At 55.1% G+C, this 16311-nt stretch overlaps 1 protein-coding gene across 2 annotated transcripts in view; it reads right to left on the bottom strand.

Annotated features, from left to right (window-relative positions):
* Nucleotides 1–16311, bottom strand: part of ADAMTS7 (ADAM metallopeptidase with thrombospondin type 1 motif 7) — a 53805-nt gene that overhangs the window by 16235 nt on the left and 21259 nt on the right. For both annotated transcript variants that reach the window (XM_064157799.1, XM_064157800.1), the window contains 8 exons: nucleotides 15813–15982; nucleotides 14528–14661; nucleotides 13367–13487; nucleotides 11940–12184; nucleotides 9797–9938; nucleotides 8793–8919; nucleotides 7631–7844; nucleotides 1751–3529 (listed from right to left, as the gene is read on the bottom strand). In XM_064157799.1, coding sequence (XP_064013869.1) covers nucleotides 1751–3529; nucleotides 7631–7844; nucleotides 8793–8919; nucleotides 9797–9938; nucleotides 11940–12184; nucleotides 13367–13487; nucleotides 14528–14661; nucleotides 15813–15982 — 2932 coding nt within the window. The remainder of the gene's footprint in view (nucleotides 1–1750; nucleotides 3530–7630; nucleotides 7845–8792; nucleotides 8920–9796; nucleotides 9939–11939; nucleotides 12185–13366; nucleotides 13488–14527; nucleotides 14662–15812; nucleotides 15983–16311) is intronic.

Raw genomic sequence — 16311 nt, 5'->3', positions numbered from 1 at the left:
GGTGGCCAAGAGAGCCAATGGCATCCTGGCCTGCATCAGGAACTGTGGCCAGTAGGACAAGGGAGGTTATTCTTCCCCTGTACTCAGCACTGGTCAGGCCACACCTTGAGTGCTGTGTCCAGTTCTGGGCCCCTCAATTCAAGAAAGATGTTGAGGTGCTGGAATGTGTCCAGAGAAGGGCAACAAAGCTGGTGAGGGGCCTGGAGCACAAATCCTATGAGGAGAGGTTGAGGGAGCTGGGCCTGTTTAGCCTGGAGGAGGCTCAGGGGTGATCTTATTACTGTCTACAACTACCTGAAGGGACATTGTAGCCAGGTGGGGGGTGGCCTCTTCTCCCAGGCAACCAGCAATAGAACAAGGGGACACAGTCTCAAGTTGTACCAGGGTAGGTATAGGCTGGATGTTAGGAGGAAGTTCTTCACAGAGAGAGTGATTGGCTTTGGAATGGGCTGCCCAGGGAGGTGGTGGAGGCACCGTCCCTGGAGGTCTTCAAGAAAAGACTGGATGGGGCACTTAGTGCCATGGTCTAGTTGATTGGTTAGGGCTGGGTGATAGGTTGGACTGGATGATCTTGGAGGTCTCTTCCAACCCGGTTGATTCTATGATTCTATGATTCATGGGATGTCAGGGACCCAAAGAGATCATTGAGTCCAACCCCACTGCCAGAGCAGGACCATACAATCTAGCTCAGGTCACACAGGAAGACATCCAGACGGGCCTTGAAAGGCTACAGAGAAGGAGACTCCACAACCTCTCTGGGCAGCCTGTGCCAGTGCTCTGGGACCCTTACAGTAAAGAAGTTCCCCCTTGTGTTGAGCTGGAACCTCCTGTGCTGCAGCTTCCATCCATTGCTGCTTGTCCTATCCCAGGGAGCAGTGAGCAGAGCCTGTCCCCCCTTCTGACCCCCAGCCCTCAGGTGTTTATAAACATTTATTAAATGCCCTCAGTCTTCTCTTCTCCAGACTAAACAGTCCCAGGTCCCTCAGCCTCTCCTCATCAGGCAGTGAGTGCCCTCATCATCCTCATAGCCTTGCACTGGACCCTCTCTGGCAGATCCCTGTCCCTCTTAAACTGGGGAGCACAAAACTGAATGCAGTATTCAAGATGAGGTCTCACCAGGCCAGAGCAAAGTCTGGTAGCCCAGCAGAAAGTTTCCTGAGAGACTCAGCTCATCACCTCCCCTGTGGTCAAGAGGGGTGCCAATAAAACTGGAGGCAGGACTGTGGGGTGATGGGGCAGAGCTTTTTCAGAGGTTGTGACCAGCAATTCTTGGATGAGGACCCAGCCCCGTGGAGAAATCCTCAGGGTGAGAGACTCCCCTCAAACCAGACCTACATCAGCAAGGTCTTGGGACTGGGGGAAGGAGGAAAACCCTGCTCCATAACCCATTTAATACACAGAACTGTATTGGTTGGAACTGACCTTGAAGATCATAGAGTCCAACCATTACCCAAGCACTGCCAGGTCACCACCAAACCATGGCCCTCAGCACCACATCCCCATGGCTTTGAAACCCCTCCAGGGGTGGGAATTCCACCACTGCCTTGAGCAGTCTGGGACAGGCCTTGACAGCTCTTTCAGTGAAGAAATTGTTCTTCATATCCAGCCTAAATCTCCCCTGGAGCAACTTGAAGCCATCTCCTCTCAACCTCTCACTTGTTCCCTGGGTGAAGCGACCAACCCTCACTGGCTCCAACCTCCTTTCAGGGAGCAGTGGAGAGCCAGAAGGTGTCCTGGACTCAACACATACCTCACTCCAGTTGCCAACCTCCCAGCTGGGCACTGCAGTGGCTGCCATAGTGGTCAATGGCAGAAGTAAAGCCTCCTCCTTCTCCATGTCTTCCTCCTCCCAGAGCAGTGGTGGGACAGGGGTGGGCTGGGATGCCTCATGCTCAGCATCACTGAAAGCAAAAGTCCGGGGAGCTGCCCACAGTGAGTGCTTTGCTGGCATGGTGCTGCTGAGCAGGGCTTCATGGGACATCTCCTGTGCATGGGGTGACAGCAGCTCTGGGTGGTGGGACACTCCCAGGGTCCACCATGCTGCAGGGGACTCAGAGGTTGATGCTCCCACTGGGTAAAGAGGAGGGCTGTGAGCTGGGGCCATGGGCATGACTGGCGTCAGGGCACCTTGCTGGGTGACACCACTGGAGGTGGAGGGGCTGGCAGGTCCAGGCACGGCAGGGGATAAGGACATTGCTACTGGAAATGCTGTGATGGCTGCCAAGGGAGTTGAGGTGAGCGATGTGGTGGTGTGGAGCTCTGACTGGTGCTCCATGGGGCTCCCAGCAGCACCCATGGGATAAGGACTTGCAGCAGGATGGGTGCCTCCAGCACTGCTTCCCACGTCCCATCCTGGTCCCTGTGGTGTGGGGAAGGACAGATCTGCCCTCTCTGTCCCATGGGCTTGCTCATCAGCCACCTGCATTGTGTGTGTGCCCACTGTCCTCTCCATCATCTCTGCCCACTCTTCCTGCTTCGTGGTCTTGGGGCCAGCACTAGTGATGACAACATCCATTTCCCTTGAGTCTTCGTGGCCTCTCCCCACAGAACTGGTCACATCCTGCTCCTCACTGCTGGTGTCACCTGGTCCCTCCCTGCTCACACGCTCCTCACCCCTGCTCCCTGGCTGTGCATCAGATATGGCTGTGCCAGAGCTGCCCCCAGCAGTGGGCAGTGGTGGGGAAGGACCAGCTGGGTAAAGACCCCAGGAAACAAAGTCATGGGCTGGACCATCCTGCCCAGGACCTGTCCTCGTTGGTGCAGCTCCATGGGGATCATTGAGGGGCAGGTGGTCGTGGCTGTTGGCAGAGTTGTGACCCGTGGTGCTCTGGGTGGCTGGGTGATTCTCAGAGTGGTGCACAAATGTTGTGTCCTCCTCTCCCCTGAAGTCAGGGGTGGTGTATCTGGGGGCAGCTGTCCCCACATCCTCATGGACCACGCTCAGGAGGTCATTCATGGCTGATCCCCCAGGCTCTGCCTCTCCTTTGCTGGGCACAGGAGCAGAAGCATTTGCTTTGCTTGTCACCAGATGGTCCTCACTTGCTTCTCCACTTGGCTTGATATCAGCAGGCACTTCGTGGGACCTTTCCACATCGTTGGCACTCAGCTCTGGCTTCTGGCCCTCACCCTTGATCTCCTTCTCTGTGAAGGGATAGTAAGAGAGATCCTCGTGGAAGTTGATGAAGTTGTAGTCGTAGTAAAAATCATCTACAAAGACATTTCCCTTCCTGTCTGAGAAGTCCTCCTCGGGGATGATGTTGACATCATTGGACTCTGGAACGTTTGGGATTATGGGGTTAAACTTAGCCATGTGGTTGCTGGGGATGTAATGGATTTCATTAAAGATCTCCCTGCTGGAGGACCCGCTGCCAGACCAGTCTGCATTGGCATTGTCCAGCTGCTCCTGGCACGGTGGCAAGGAGCAGATGTTCTCCACACTGGGTCTCTCTGCAGGGTCACAAGCGGCTCCGGTGCTGTTGCTGCAGTAGACAGGGCGCCTCTGTGTCCCATTGCCACACGTGCTGGAGCACTGGGGAGGGAAGAGAGGAGATGTCAGGGATGGGAGCATGGGTGAGGGCAGGTGGAGCGGGGAAGGGGCTGGCAGGGGTAGCACAGTAGTGCCCATGTCCCTCACTGGTGATCCCCGCTGAGATAGAGTGGATGCTTGACCATCCCATGGGCCACCACGCTTTGGAACAGGAGAAGCTCCTACCAACCACCTGGATGCTGAGACACAGAATCACAGAATGGTTTGAGTTGGAAGGGACCTCAAAGATCATCCAGTTCCAACCCCCTACCATGGGCAGGGACACCTCCTACTACAGCAGGTTGCTCAAAGCCTCATCCAGCCTGGCCTCAAACAATTCCAGGGATGAGGTGTCCACAATCTCCCTGGGTAACTTGTTTCAGTGCCTCATCACTCCCATAGCTAAGAACTACTTCCCAATGTCCAACCTGAATCTTCCCTGCTCTAGCTCCAGCTCTACCCTTCCTGTGCCATTCTCATCCGTGGCACAGAGCCCCTTCTTCCAGGAGTGAGGAGCAGGAGGAACCAGTCACACCAGCAAGCAGTGTGATTACCAGGCAAATGTACCTCCAGGGCTATCTCCCTATTAGAGACCATCCCAGTGCAGGGTTGATACTGCAGGGCACTTTGCTCAGGGTGCTCCTTGACCTCCACTCCAGCCAGGAATAATTTTCCCAGGAGATGGCCATTGGGTAAGATGATCTCATAGGTCCTTCCTATGACCTATCACCATGAATTGCATCTCTTCTTCTAGAAAAGAACTTTCTGAAGCAGGGGATAATAAGATGGGTGTTGTCCTACTATGGAAAAGGCAAAGGTCAAGACACAGCTTTGTGGAGCTCCTCCTCCACCACAATGGTCCCTTTGAGCTTGCTCAGCGTAAGAGGAACCCACAAGCCAGAGAGAGGGACAACAACGTTTTCTGCTGGCTAAGTCAATCCTTGGGCTGCTAACATCACATGTGGGCTGCTGCAGTTCGTGGTGACATGCACAGAGTATTAGTCATGGACATCAAAGAGCCTTGTGCAAGCCAGCCAAGGAGAACAAAGGGTCAACAAACCAAACAAAGGGGATTGCTGCTACAGTTGCTGCCCTTTGGATGCAAATGGATGGGCTGAGGAGAGAGCACAACCACCAGCACATGGGAATTAAAGAGGTTTGAATGGATCAGCACAGCTGCTGGGCTGGGCTGGCCTGGAGATGTGCTCCTCAGATGATCCAGACTCCTGCATTTTGAGCATTTCTCATCCTCCCTCAGTCCTCCTGAAGGCCAGGTGCCTGGATGGCACCTGCCTTGTTCCCTCAGCTAGTCCTGGTGGCCTTCCAGATGAGTGCCCACCCCGCGGGACATCTCTCTAGGGAGGACTGTCTGGCTGCTGGGTCAGCATCTCTGTGCTTCGGCTTCCCCAGCTCTGTATCTCCTGGGCAATGCCAAGCAGGAACAGAAACAACTCCAAGGATTGTGCCTTAAGGTTATCAAGTCCAACCATCAGCGCAGCACTGCCACGCCACCACCAAACCATGTCCTTCAGCACCACTTCTATGCAGCTTTGAAACCCTTCCAGGGATGGAGATTCCACCACTTCCCTGGGCAGCCTGAGCCAGGCCTTCACAACCTTTTTGGGGAAGAAATTGTCCCTCGTGTCCAACCTAAGCAACTTGAGGCCATCTCCTCTCATTCTCTCACTTGTTCATTGAGAGAAGAACCTGGATTTAACTTCCTCTCAGGGAGTTATTAGGAACCAGGTGGTCTCACCTCAGCCTCCTTTTCTCCAGGCTGAACAACTCCAGGTTGCTCCTCACAAGGCTTGTGCTCCAGACCCTTCACCAGCTTCATTTTGGACAGCAAACAATATTTCTGATCACACTTAGAGCTTCACTGTAAAGTCCCTCAAGCTGACTAGAGATGGCTTTTGGGTCCTTCTGAAGGCACCAAGTCCCAGTGGTTAAGCCCTTTGTTGGACTACCCAAACCACAAATAACCCCTTTGGCTTCATGGGCTCCTTGGGTGCTCCTGGTGCCAGACAGGCCCTGCCCAAGGGTCTCCAAGTCCCCAAAAAAGCAACAACCCCTGGTGATTATCACTGAACAGAAGAACCACACTTCTGGGGAGCTCCCAAACCCTTCAGATTTCATACAAACACAGACTGGCTTGAGTTGGAAAGATCATCAAGCTTCATTCCCCCAGCATGGGTAAGGACACTTTCCACTAGACAAAGTTGCTGCAAGTGTCATCTAACGTGGTTTTAAAGACTTCCAGGGGTGAGGTGATCACAACCTCCCTGGGCAACCTGTTCCAGTGCCTTACCACCCTGAGATTTCTCCTTCCTGCTGGTGGTGGGAATGGGGAAGGATGGGGCCTCTTGATTTAAATGAAAAGACAGAGAACCAACAGACATCTCCAACTCTCAAACACATTCCTCCTGGGCTCTGAGATCTGTTGATGTCACCACCACAGAGTTTGATGTGACAGCTTGGGCTGACTCCATGCAAGACATGGAGATGCAATCCAAGGGCAGTTCTTGGTTCTGCCTTTAAACTCTTGCAGCTGTTCCTCAAGCCCTGAAATTGTGGCTTTTGTGGGCCCCTGGAAAAATATTTCTGCCCAGCTCTCGTGTAGCCTTCAACTTCTCTGCTGGCATTTTTATCCCATTTGTTCCTTAGCAACAAGCTCTGTTCCCAGGAGATCTCATTTCTCTCCCCACATTTGTCTTCAGATCAAACACTTCTTGAAACCACTGCTGAGATGAGGAGCTGTGATTTTTGCTGGTTCAAACCTCAACCCATGGTTCAGCTGACCCAGAGAAATACAGAAATAAGTGCAGGGTACAGAGGGTGACCACAGCCCCTGGCACTGCCTCCAGGCTGAGGCTTTTTGAGTCTTTTCTCTTAAAAAAAAAACAAAACAACAAAACAGTTTAAAAACGTGATGGCCTCCTTCCATTCCCTGAAAGCATCCCAGAATTCCAGCATGGTGGGGTTGGAAGGGACCTCTGGACAACACCCAGTCCAACACCCTGCCAAAACAGGAGCATCCACAGCAGCTTGCTCAGCATCACAATGGCCGGGGGGATTGGAAGCTCTCCAGAGAAGGAGACTCTACAATCTTTATAAGCAGCCTGCTCCAAGACTCCAGCACCCTCACAACAAAGAATACTCTCCTCCTGTCCATGTGGAATCTTCTGGATTCCAGTTTGTGCCCACTGCCCCTTGTTCTGACACTGGGCACAACTGACAGGACTCTGGCCTCACCTTCTTGCCCCTCCATGCTTTATCTCTTGCTAAGCATTGAGCAGATCCCCTCTGTAGCTGCTCTTCTCCAGGCTCAACAGCCCCAGGCTCTCAGGCTTTCCTTTTCACAGAAATGCTCCAGCAATCTTTGTAGCCTACACTGGGCTCTCTCCAATAGTTCCTTGTCTCCCTTGAACTGGAGAGCTCAGAACTGAACCCAATACTCCAGGTGTGGCCTCACTAGGGCAGAGTAGAGTGGGATTGAGAACCTCCTCTGTCCTCCCGGCCACACTCATCCTCATACACCCCAGGAGACCATTTGCCTTCTTGGCCAGAAGGCCATATTTCTGTCTCATGAGCCACTCATCACTGTGAGTGGTCTCTGTCTCTGCCCACCCCTGCAGCAGAGATGAGGCAGCTTTGTCCCAGCACCAGGCAGCTGGTCCCCTCTGGCCAGCACACCCATGCCCATCTGGCCTCCAACACCACACCCTAAGCAGGCAAGAAACATCTTTGAGGCTTCTGGCAGAACAAAGAGAAAGACTGGTACTGAAAAACATGCTGAAGGTCTCTTGGTTCTGCCCTCCTCACATGAAGCATGGAATATGGCCAGCACCCTGAGGGAGCATAAAGGTCTGGAGGTGGGGCAGAGGCAAAGAGCCCAGCCCAGTGCTCCTTCCTCACCCTGAGACCTCCCCACGCAATGAAATCCCCATCCACAGGAGCTGCTGCTACACCAGGGGCACATGCAGCCCAGCTATGAATGCCCTTGCAAGCAGGAGGACCCCCACCACTGCTGAGCAGGTTGAGGTTGTCTGGAAGGACCTTATCCCATTTTGCAGACACTGGCACCTCCCCAGTGCTCCTTCTCACCTCAGACCAGTTCCCTACTGCCCACTGGGAGGGACAGGGGATCTCTCGATGGCAGGGTGCAGTGGCATCTGGCTTGGAGAGGTGCTGGCAGTCAGCATGCTGCAGGGCCCTCTGCTCGTCCAGCCCCACGCTCTGGATGCAGAGCACCGTCCTCTTCATCAGCCCCGACCCGCCGCAGCTGGCCGAGCACTTCTGCCACTCTCCAACCCACCACCTGGGGAGAGGTCAAAGGGAAAGGGCTCAGCTGGAACAACCTCCCTCCTCTGCCCCACCACACTGAGCACTGCAGGGTGGTGAGGTTTAGCACCTCTTGGGGCCCAGAGATGCACATGAAGTGCTCCAGCAGCCTGTAATCATTGGCAGGGCTCAGGGTCATGGGGCAACGAGGATCCCAGCTGGAGCTTCAGCCCAAGGTTAGGGTGCCCGAACCAAAGGTCAGAGATCCAAGAATCCCAACATGGTGGGGTTGGAAGAGACCTCTGGAGATCAACCTCGGGAGATCAGCCTCTGTGGGGTTTAACAACACCATCCTCAGGCTCCTGTTGTAGCCAGAAACCTTCTTCAAATTCCCTGCTGGATCTTAAGTGAGTTTGTTACTCACTAAACAGAAGCTGTAAGACTTTTCTCACCGAATCTCTGAATCCCAGCATGGTAGGAGTTGGATGGACCTCTGGAGATCATCCAGTCCAACCCTCCTGCTAAAGCAGGGGCACCCACAGCAGCTTGACAGCATCACAATGGCCAAGGGGGTTTGGAAGCTCTCCAGAGGAAGAGACTCCACAACCTCCCTGGGCAGCCTGCTCCAGGGCTCTGGCACATCCAGAGCTGAGTTAGTCCCCACAGCACACAGGGGATGGTTGTTTGCACGGAAGCAGAGGGGCTCCAGGCCCTGCCAGGAAGGTGTCTTCCTGTGTGACTCCTGGTCTGCAGATAGACATCACACTGCAGCAGTTGGGCAGCCATGGGCTTTGCTCCCCAGAGACCAACACAGGCTCTGGGAGCCCTTCTCAAGCACAATGGAGAGGAGAGGTTCAGTCCCAGGGTGCAAATGGGTGCACATGTCCTGGTGCAATTGCAGTGACCGAGGTCACATTAACCCTTTAGAGGACAGTTTGGAGCTGAAGAGCTTTGCTGAGAAGAGCTGAGGGCAGAGCTACCAGACCTGGCTGGGCAGGGCTCCTCGCTGCAGGTCCTCTGCTTGTCATCAGGGCGAGTGAGGGCGTCGCAGTAGCGCTCCTCCACGATGCCAGCCAGCTTCTCCACGCAGTGCACCACTTGCCGCTGCACCCCTGTGGACACAGGCAAGGGCTGGGATGGAAGCAGGCACCAACCTGCCTGACTCCCTCCTCTACTTTCCCTCTGCTTCGGAAGCCAAGCACCCAAACCTCGCAAGGTTTCAAACACAAACAAGTGCCCTCGGCTTCTGTCCTCCTCGCCCTCCCATGCCACATGGCTTGTGGCAACACAGGTCGCCACAGCTCTCAGCCCAAATAGCAGCTCCTGCCACGCCACAGCCTTCCAGCTCCAAGCAGGGACCCACAGCAATCTCCCAAGAAGAGGCAGGAGGCATCTCCTATCACCTTGCACCACCTAGGAGGCATGAAGCTCTCTGAATGTCTTTCTTGGCTGGCAGATGTTCACTGGACCCAGCTTCTCCCTTGGCATTGTGCCTGGACTGTCCCGCTCAGTGAGCCATCCCAAAAGCTGCTCCAGGCTCCCCAGGATGCCTGGCCAGTGGCACAGCAGAGTGGGACAAGGGGAAGCAAGTGTCCAACATCACGGGGCAGCACAGGATCTTGGAGCTCTGCCCACATCGGGCACCTTCCCATGTGTTGTCCACAAAACTCTGGAAGGAATGCCCCTCAGAGAGGCCCAGAACCCTTCCATACTCCCTGAGCTTCTCTAAAGCTCTTTTGTCTCCATCACCCTGGCGCTGAGGACCACCAGTGGTAACACAACACCAAACAAGAAGCTGCCAAAGCTCCTTGGGGGTCTGTCAGGTGAGAGCAGTGGGGGGACTGCAGTGGTGACCTCAACAGATGTTGCCTTCTATTCCCCCTTCCAAGACCTCCTGAAACCAAAGACCCAGGAACTTCTAAGGCATCCTCAGGATTCAGGGATGCTCTGCCTGCTCTGTGCCTCTGCAGTGGGTGAGTGAGGACTCACCAGTGCCACAGGTGGCTGTGCAGGTGGTCCAGGAGCCAAAGTGCCAGAGGAACTCTGCCTGCTGGATCTCGTTCTGGCTGTCGGCCGGGCGCTGGATGGTGTACTGGTACCGCACACCTGGGTTGGTCTCCTGGAACAGCAGCTGTGGGGGCACAAGAGGTGGTCGAAGAGGTGGCTACTACAGAGCAGTCCAGGTTGGCCATTGCACCCCAGGAGCTTTTCAGGAGCTAAAAATCTGCCTAGCACAGCCATGAAGACATCATTCCCCATCCCAAGGTGGCACTTGTCCCCTGGCACTGTCTGCTGGCGATTCATAGATCTATTCACAGAACAGTTTGGGTTGGAAGGGACCTTAAAGATCATCCAGTTCCAACCCTCTTCCACGAGCAGGGACATCTTTCACTAGAGAATGTTGCTCAAGGCCTCATCCAACCTGGCCTGGAACACCTCCAGGGAGTGGGCAAGTTGACACAAGTCCTGCCCCCTAGCACCTCCCACACCAGCTTTGGGCCAAGGCTGGAGCTCGACCTTGTTTTTCTTACCCTAAGTACTCCCATTAGTGCCAAAGCTTTGTTGTTCTTGGAGCTTTGGTGGGGCTCAGGGCTTCTTGCCAAAACCTCTCAGTGAACGTTGAAAGGTTTCTGCCAAAAGGTTTTAATTATGTTATGGGTCCCAGAGAATGATTTGCGGGTGCCGAGCACACCACTGCTCCCATTAACAGCAGCACTTGGCAGCAGAGGAGCTGCCAGAGGATCCTGCTCATATTTCATCTGGAGCCTCTGCTGAAGAGCTGCAAAGATGAGGACTTTGGCTGCTCAGCATGGCTGGGCTCCAGGGTGAGTCTCTGCACAGGGGCTGGTGCTCAGGAAGTGTGCATGAGGCTAAGCTGCGCCTGCTAGGGTCAGCAGGGTCCTGGAGGTCCATGGGATGGATGCACCTCCAGGGGGGTGGCAAGATTTGCACCATAAGGAATTTCACAGAGTCAGGTAATAGGTTGGAATGGACCTTTCAGGCTCATCCAAGTCCAATGCCACTGCAGTCAGCAGGAACATCTGCAACCACAACAGGTTGTTCAGAGCCCCAAGCAACCTAACCTGCAATGGCTCCAGGCATGGGGCACCTCCCACCCCTCTGGGCAGCCTGGGCCAGGCTCTCACCACCCTCAGGGTCAAACATTTCTTCCTTCTCTCCAGTCTGAATCTCCCTCTTTTAGTTCAAACCATCACCTCTTGTCCTGTCATAACAGGTCCTGCTCAGAAGTCTGTCCCCAGCCTGTAAGAGCCAGAAGGCCCCAAGGTCTCCACCTGATGTGCAGCAAAGAGGACAAGTGGACATCTCCAGTTATTTTGAAGGATTTAAAACGTTCCTTTTGGACTTTCACCTTCTGCCTCAAGGGCTTTTGTGAGGAAGCAGATGGAGCACCCTGGGCAATATCACTTAGGTTTGGACCATGGAGCAAGACCCATGGGTGCACCTCACACAGCTAACCACCGCCTGCCACTACAATGTCTCTCAGCTCCCACCACCTACACCAGCTGCTCCAGCCTTGCCAGAAGCACTGCTGGCTCCTCCCCTGCTCTTGAGAAGGTACAGGAAAGGCCTCGGGAAGGATCTCTTAGGAGACACAGTCTCAAGTTGTGCTGGGGGAAGTATAGGCTGGATGTTAGGAGGAAGTTTTTGCCAGAGAGAGTGACTGGCAGTGGAATGGGCTGCCCAGGGAGGTGGTGGAGTCACCATCCCTGGAGGTGTTCAAGAAAAGCCTGGCTGAGGCACTTAGTGCCATGGTCTGGTTGCCTGGCTAGGGCTGGGGGATAGATTGGACTGGATGAGCTTGGAGGTCTCTTCCAAACTGGTTGATTCTATGATTCTTTCTCCTCACACTGTCCCTCTGGGTAAACATCTGGAGGAATGCTGCAAAGGGGTCAGGCTTAGCTGGAAGTGGCACGGGCTGAAAAAGCTCCCTGGGCCAGCAGTGTGTAGTCAGCTGCTCCCAGCAGTGGCTCCTGGAGAAACATGGCCCCATCCCTTGGATGGCAGCAAAGCATCACGATGGACCCCAGCAGCTCAGCCCCGCGTGGGAAGGCAGAACTGCAGCTGTGTCTCTCTTGTCCCGCCTCAGCCACCAGCAGAGCCCAGGCCATACCTGGATCCACACAGGCTCGACGGTGGGCCCTGGGGAGGTGAGGTTCTCCCAGTTGCCCGTCCTCTTGTAGGTGAAGGTGGTCCCTGCCACCCTGTAGTCGCCGTTCCACTGGATGGTCCAGCCACCGTTCAGGAAGTACTTCTCCGGGTCCTCGCTCCGCAGCGCCAGGAAATTCCCAGCCTCGGCCACCTCCTCGATCCGGATCTCCCGGGCCCCCACCGGGATGATCCCAATGTCCACGTAACCTGGGAATGGAACCAGCAGTTGGGTCTTTGGGGGAGAAAGTAGAAGCATAAAATGGCTTAGGTTGGAAGGGACCTCAAAGATCATCCAGTTCCAACTCCCTGCCGTGGGCAGGGACAGCTTCCACTAGAGCAGGTCGCTCAAGGCCTCATCCAGCCTGACACAGAATGGTCTAGGTTGGAAGGGACCTCAAGGATCATCCAGTCCCAACTCCCCAGCATAAGCAGGGACACCTCCCAGTAGAGCAGGTCACTCGAGGCCTCATCCAGCCTGACACAGAATCACAGAATGGTCTAGGTTGGAAGGGACCTCAAGGATCATCCAGTCCCAACCCCCCAGCCATAGGCAGGGACACCTCCCACCAGAACAGGTAGCTCAAGGCCCCATCCAACCTGGCCTTGAACACCTCCAAGGAGGGAGCAGCCACAGCCTCCCTGGGAAACCTGTGCCAGTGTCTCACCACCCTCACTGGAAAGAACTTCTTCCTAGCATCTAGTCTAAATCTTCCCCCTGCCAGTTTAAACCCATTACTCCTCGTCCTGTCACTACAAGACCTTGTTAATAGTCCCCCACCAGCCCTCCTGTAGGCCCCCTTCAGATACTGGAAGACCATGACCGTGGATGGGTGCTCCTGTCCCCTGGGCACCAGCATCATGCCACTCCTCACACCTTACCCAGCTCCTTGCTGTGCCACTCCTCACACCTTACCCAGCCCCTTGCTGTGCCACTCCTCACACCTTACCCAGCCCCTCGCTGTGCCACTCCTCACACCTTACCCAGCCCCTCGCTGTGCCACTCCTCACACCTTACCCAGCCCCTCGCTGTGCCACTCCTCACACCTTACCCAGCCCCTTGCTGTGCCAATCCTTACACCTTACCCAGCCCCTCGCTGTGCCACTCCTCACACCTTACCCAGCCCCTCGCTGTGCCACTCCTCACACCTTACCCAGCCCCTCGCTGTGCCACTCCTCACACCTTACCCAGCCCCTCGCTGTGCCACTCCTCACACCTTACCCAGCCCCTCGCTGTGCCACTCCTCACACCTTACCCAGCCCCTCACTGTGCCACTCCTCACACCTTACCCAGCCCCTCGCTGTGCCACTCCTTACACCTTACCCAGCCCCTCGCTGTGCCACTCCTCACACCTTACCCAGCCCCTTGCTGTGCCAATCCTTACACCTTACCCAGCCCCTCGCTGTCCTCAAAGGTCTTCTGGACAGTGTGGCAGGTGGAACCGTCCCCGTGGCAGACACCACACCGGTCCTCCACCGCATTGGAGTCGATCTCATAGTCGCAGCCCACATTCTGCAAGGTAGCTCCATCAGTCACCTGTGTCCCCATGTCACCCCAACTTCCCACCACATCAGCCAATGGAATCACAGAATGCCAGGTTGGAAGGGACCCCGAGTGTCATCTGCTCTGACCTTTCTAGGTGACAGTGAAACAGAAATGAGCTGGGTCTTAAAACTGACCAGTGTAGGAGAATCCACTGCTGCCCTTGGGAGATGATTCCAACATTAGTGTGGGAGGAACAAGGGAGAGGATCAGTCTTGGTCCCCAGCAGTGGAAAATAAGGAAGACAAGTGGGAGAGAAGGGCAAGTTGGGGTCTTTTTACAGGTCTGGATTGGATGAGCTTCAGAGGTCTCTTCTAACCCCCACATACTGGGATTCTGTGATAAAGTCCAAGACTGGGAGAGGCCCCCAGGTAAGACCCACGGCCACACTCAGGATGAAGAGCTGAGCTGGATGTCCTCTCAGAGATTCACAGCATGGTGGGGGTCAGAAGTGACCTCTGGGATCATCTGCTAAAGCAGAGGCACCCACAGCAGCTGGCCCAGCATCACAATGGCCACCTGGTTCTGGAAGACCTCCAGAGAATCCAGTCTCTCTGGACAGCCTGCTCCAGTACCCTAAAGAACTCTCTCCTCATCTTCAGATGGAACCTCCTGGGTTGCAGTTTGTGCCTACTCCTTGTCCTGTGTCTGGGCACTGAGAAGAGCCTGGCCTCATCCTCTTGCCTCCCACCCTTTATCTCTTGCTGGACATTGCGCAGATCCCCTCTCAGGCTGCTCTTCTGCAGGCTCACCAGCCCCAGGGCTCTCAGCCTTTCTTCCTCACAGAGCTGCCCCAGGCCCCTCAGCATCATCACAGCTCATGTCCCCTTCTTTATCTCTGACCTTATTTCCAATCAAAACCTCCCTTCCTCTCTCCAGCCCATGAGTGCAGGTGAGAGGGAACAATGTTCACCTAAGGGACAGGTCTCAATGCCCAGATCCATTTCCCTGAGCACAGGGATGGTCCCTGGGCTCCTCCTCCCCCCAGCAGGAGGAGGGCTGGGCCCCACCTTGCAGATGCCATTGATGCAGATGTCTCTGCTGGCGTTCATCTCATAGCAGGGGGTCCCGTCGATGACAGCGTCCCGCAGCTTCTCCGCAAAGTACTCATCCTCTGGCCGGCAGTGCAGCTCGCAGGGGTTAACTGGGGAAGCCAACAGGCAACAGCTGAGCCCCAGCGCCTGGGGGCCTCCAAATCATCTCCAAAAACACAACTCAAACTCCCTGCAAGCCCAGCCACAGCTTACACAGGATCACAGATTGCATCATGTTGGAAGGGACCCTCAAAGGGCATCTTGTGCAACCCCTCTGCAGTCAGCAGGGACACCTCCAGCTAGATCAGGCTGCCCAGGGGCTCTTCAAGTCTGACCTCAAATGTCTCCAGAGATGAGACCTCAACCACATCTCTGGGCAACTTGTTCCAGTATCTTACCACCCTCATTGTGAGGAACTTCCTCCTAATGCCCAACCTAAACCTCCTCTGCTCCAGTTTCAAACCATCCCCCCTTGTCCTATCTCCATAGGCCCTTCTGAATAGTCTCTCCCCAGCCTTCCTGTAGGTTCCCTTCAGATGTTGAAACGCAGCTCTAAAGTCTCCCCAGAGCCTTCTCTTCTCCAGACTCAACAGCCCCAACTCTTCCAAGCATTCCCCACAGGAGAGGTGCTGTAGCCCTCTGATCATCTTTGTGGACTACTCTAAACCCTCCCCAGCAGGTCCATGTCTCTCCTGTGCTGAGTGCCTCACAACTGGACACAACACTGCAGGTGATGTCTCACCAGAGCAGTGCAGAGGGGCAGAATCACCTCTCTCATCTGCTGGGTACTCTGCTTTTGATGCAGCCCAGGCTGCCATTGGCCCTCTGGGCTGCAAGTGCCCATGGCTGGCTCATCTCCAGCTTCTCACCCACCACCACCCCAAGCCCTTTTCTGCAGGGCTGCTCTCAATCTCATCAGCCCCAAGCCTGGATTGGCACCGAGGATTGTCCTGACCCAGGTGCAGAACCTTGCACTTTGCCTTACTGAACCTCATGAGATTCTCCTCAGCCTGCCTTCCCAGGTCCCTCTGGATAGCAGCCATCCTGTCCTTCAGACTTATCAACCTCACCAGCCAGCTTGGTGTCACTGGCCAACTTGCTGGGGGTGCCCTCAGCCTCGCTCTGTGTGTCATCAATGAGGACACTGAACAGCACCGGCTGCAAGGCCAATCTTGTGGCCACCCACAGCAAGATGAAGCTGTTGGGAAGACCTTCTTGACCCTCTTCTATATTTCTCTGTAGGCTTTGCCCTGGGACTCACTGTTGTTGGGCACCGGCGTCCACTTGTAGAGCTTGCCCTTGTAGAGCATGGGGTTGAAGTGGCTGCACTGGACCTGGCGGAAGGAAGGCTTGTCCGGGGGACACGGCTTGACGTTGCAGATCCGGAACCGCTTCCGCTCCCCCAGGCAGTACCTGCCCCCGTACTTGGGTCTGGCCATGGGAGGGAAAGGGATAGCAGAGAGTCACACAAGGCTTTGGCTTGGAAGAGATCTTAAAAGTCATCTAGTCCAATCCCCCTGCAGCGAGCAGACATCATCTGGTTGCTCAAAGCTCTCTCCAACCTGATCTTGGAGACTTCCAGAGATGGAGCATCCACAACTGAGGAGGATTCGTTTTTGACTCTACTTGGAGTCAATATGGAGCTCTCTCAGTTACAACCAACAAACTACTGCTGCAATGTAGGGTAAGGAAGCTGGCTGTGGACCCAACATCATAGACTACCTGCTTGGAGAGACCTCAAGGATCACCACCACTCTCTG

This window comes from Pogoniulus pusillus, chromosome 17 (genome assembly GCF_015220805.1).
Source record: "Pogoniulus pusillus isolate bPogPus1 chromosome 17, bPogPus1.pri, whole genome shotgun sequence".
In the NCBI taxonomy this organism is placed as follows: Eukaryota; Metazoa; Chordata; class Aves; order Piciformes; family Lybiidae; genus Pogoniulus; species Pogoniulus pusillus.
Note: the sequence above shows the minus strand (reverse complement) of the source record. Positions and strands in the feature narration are given on the sequence as shown.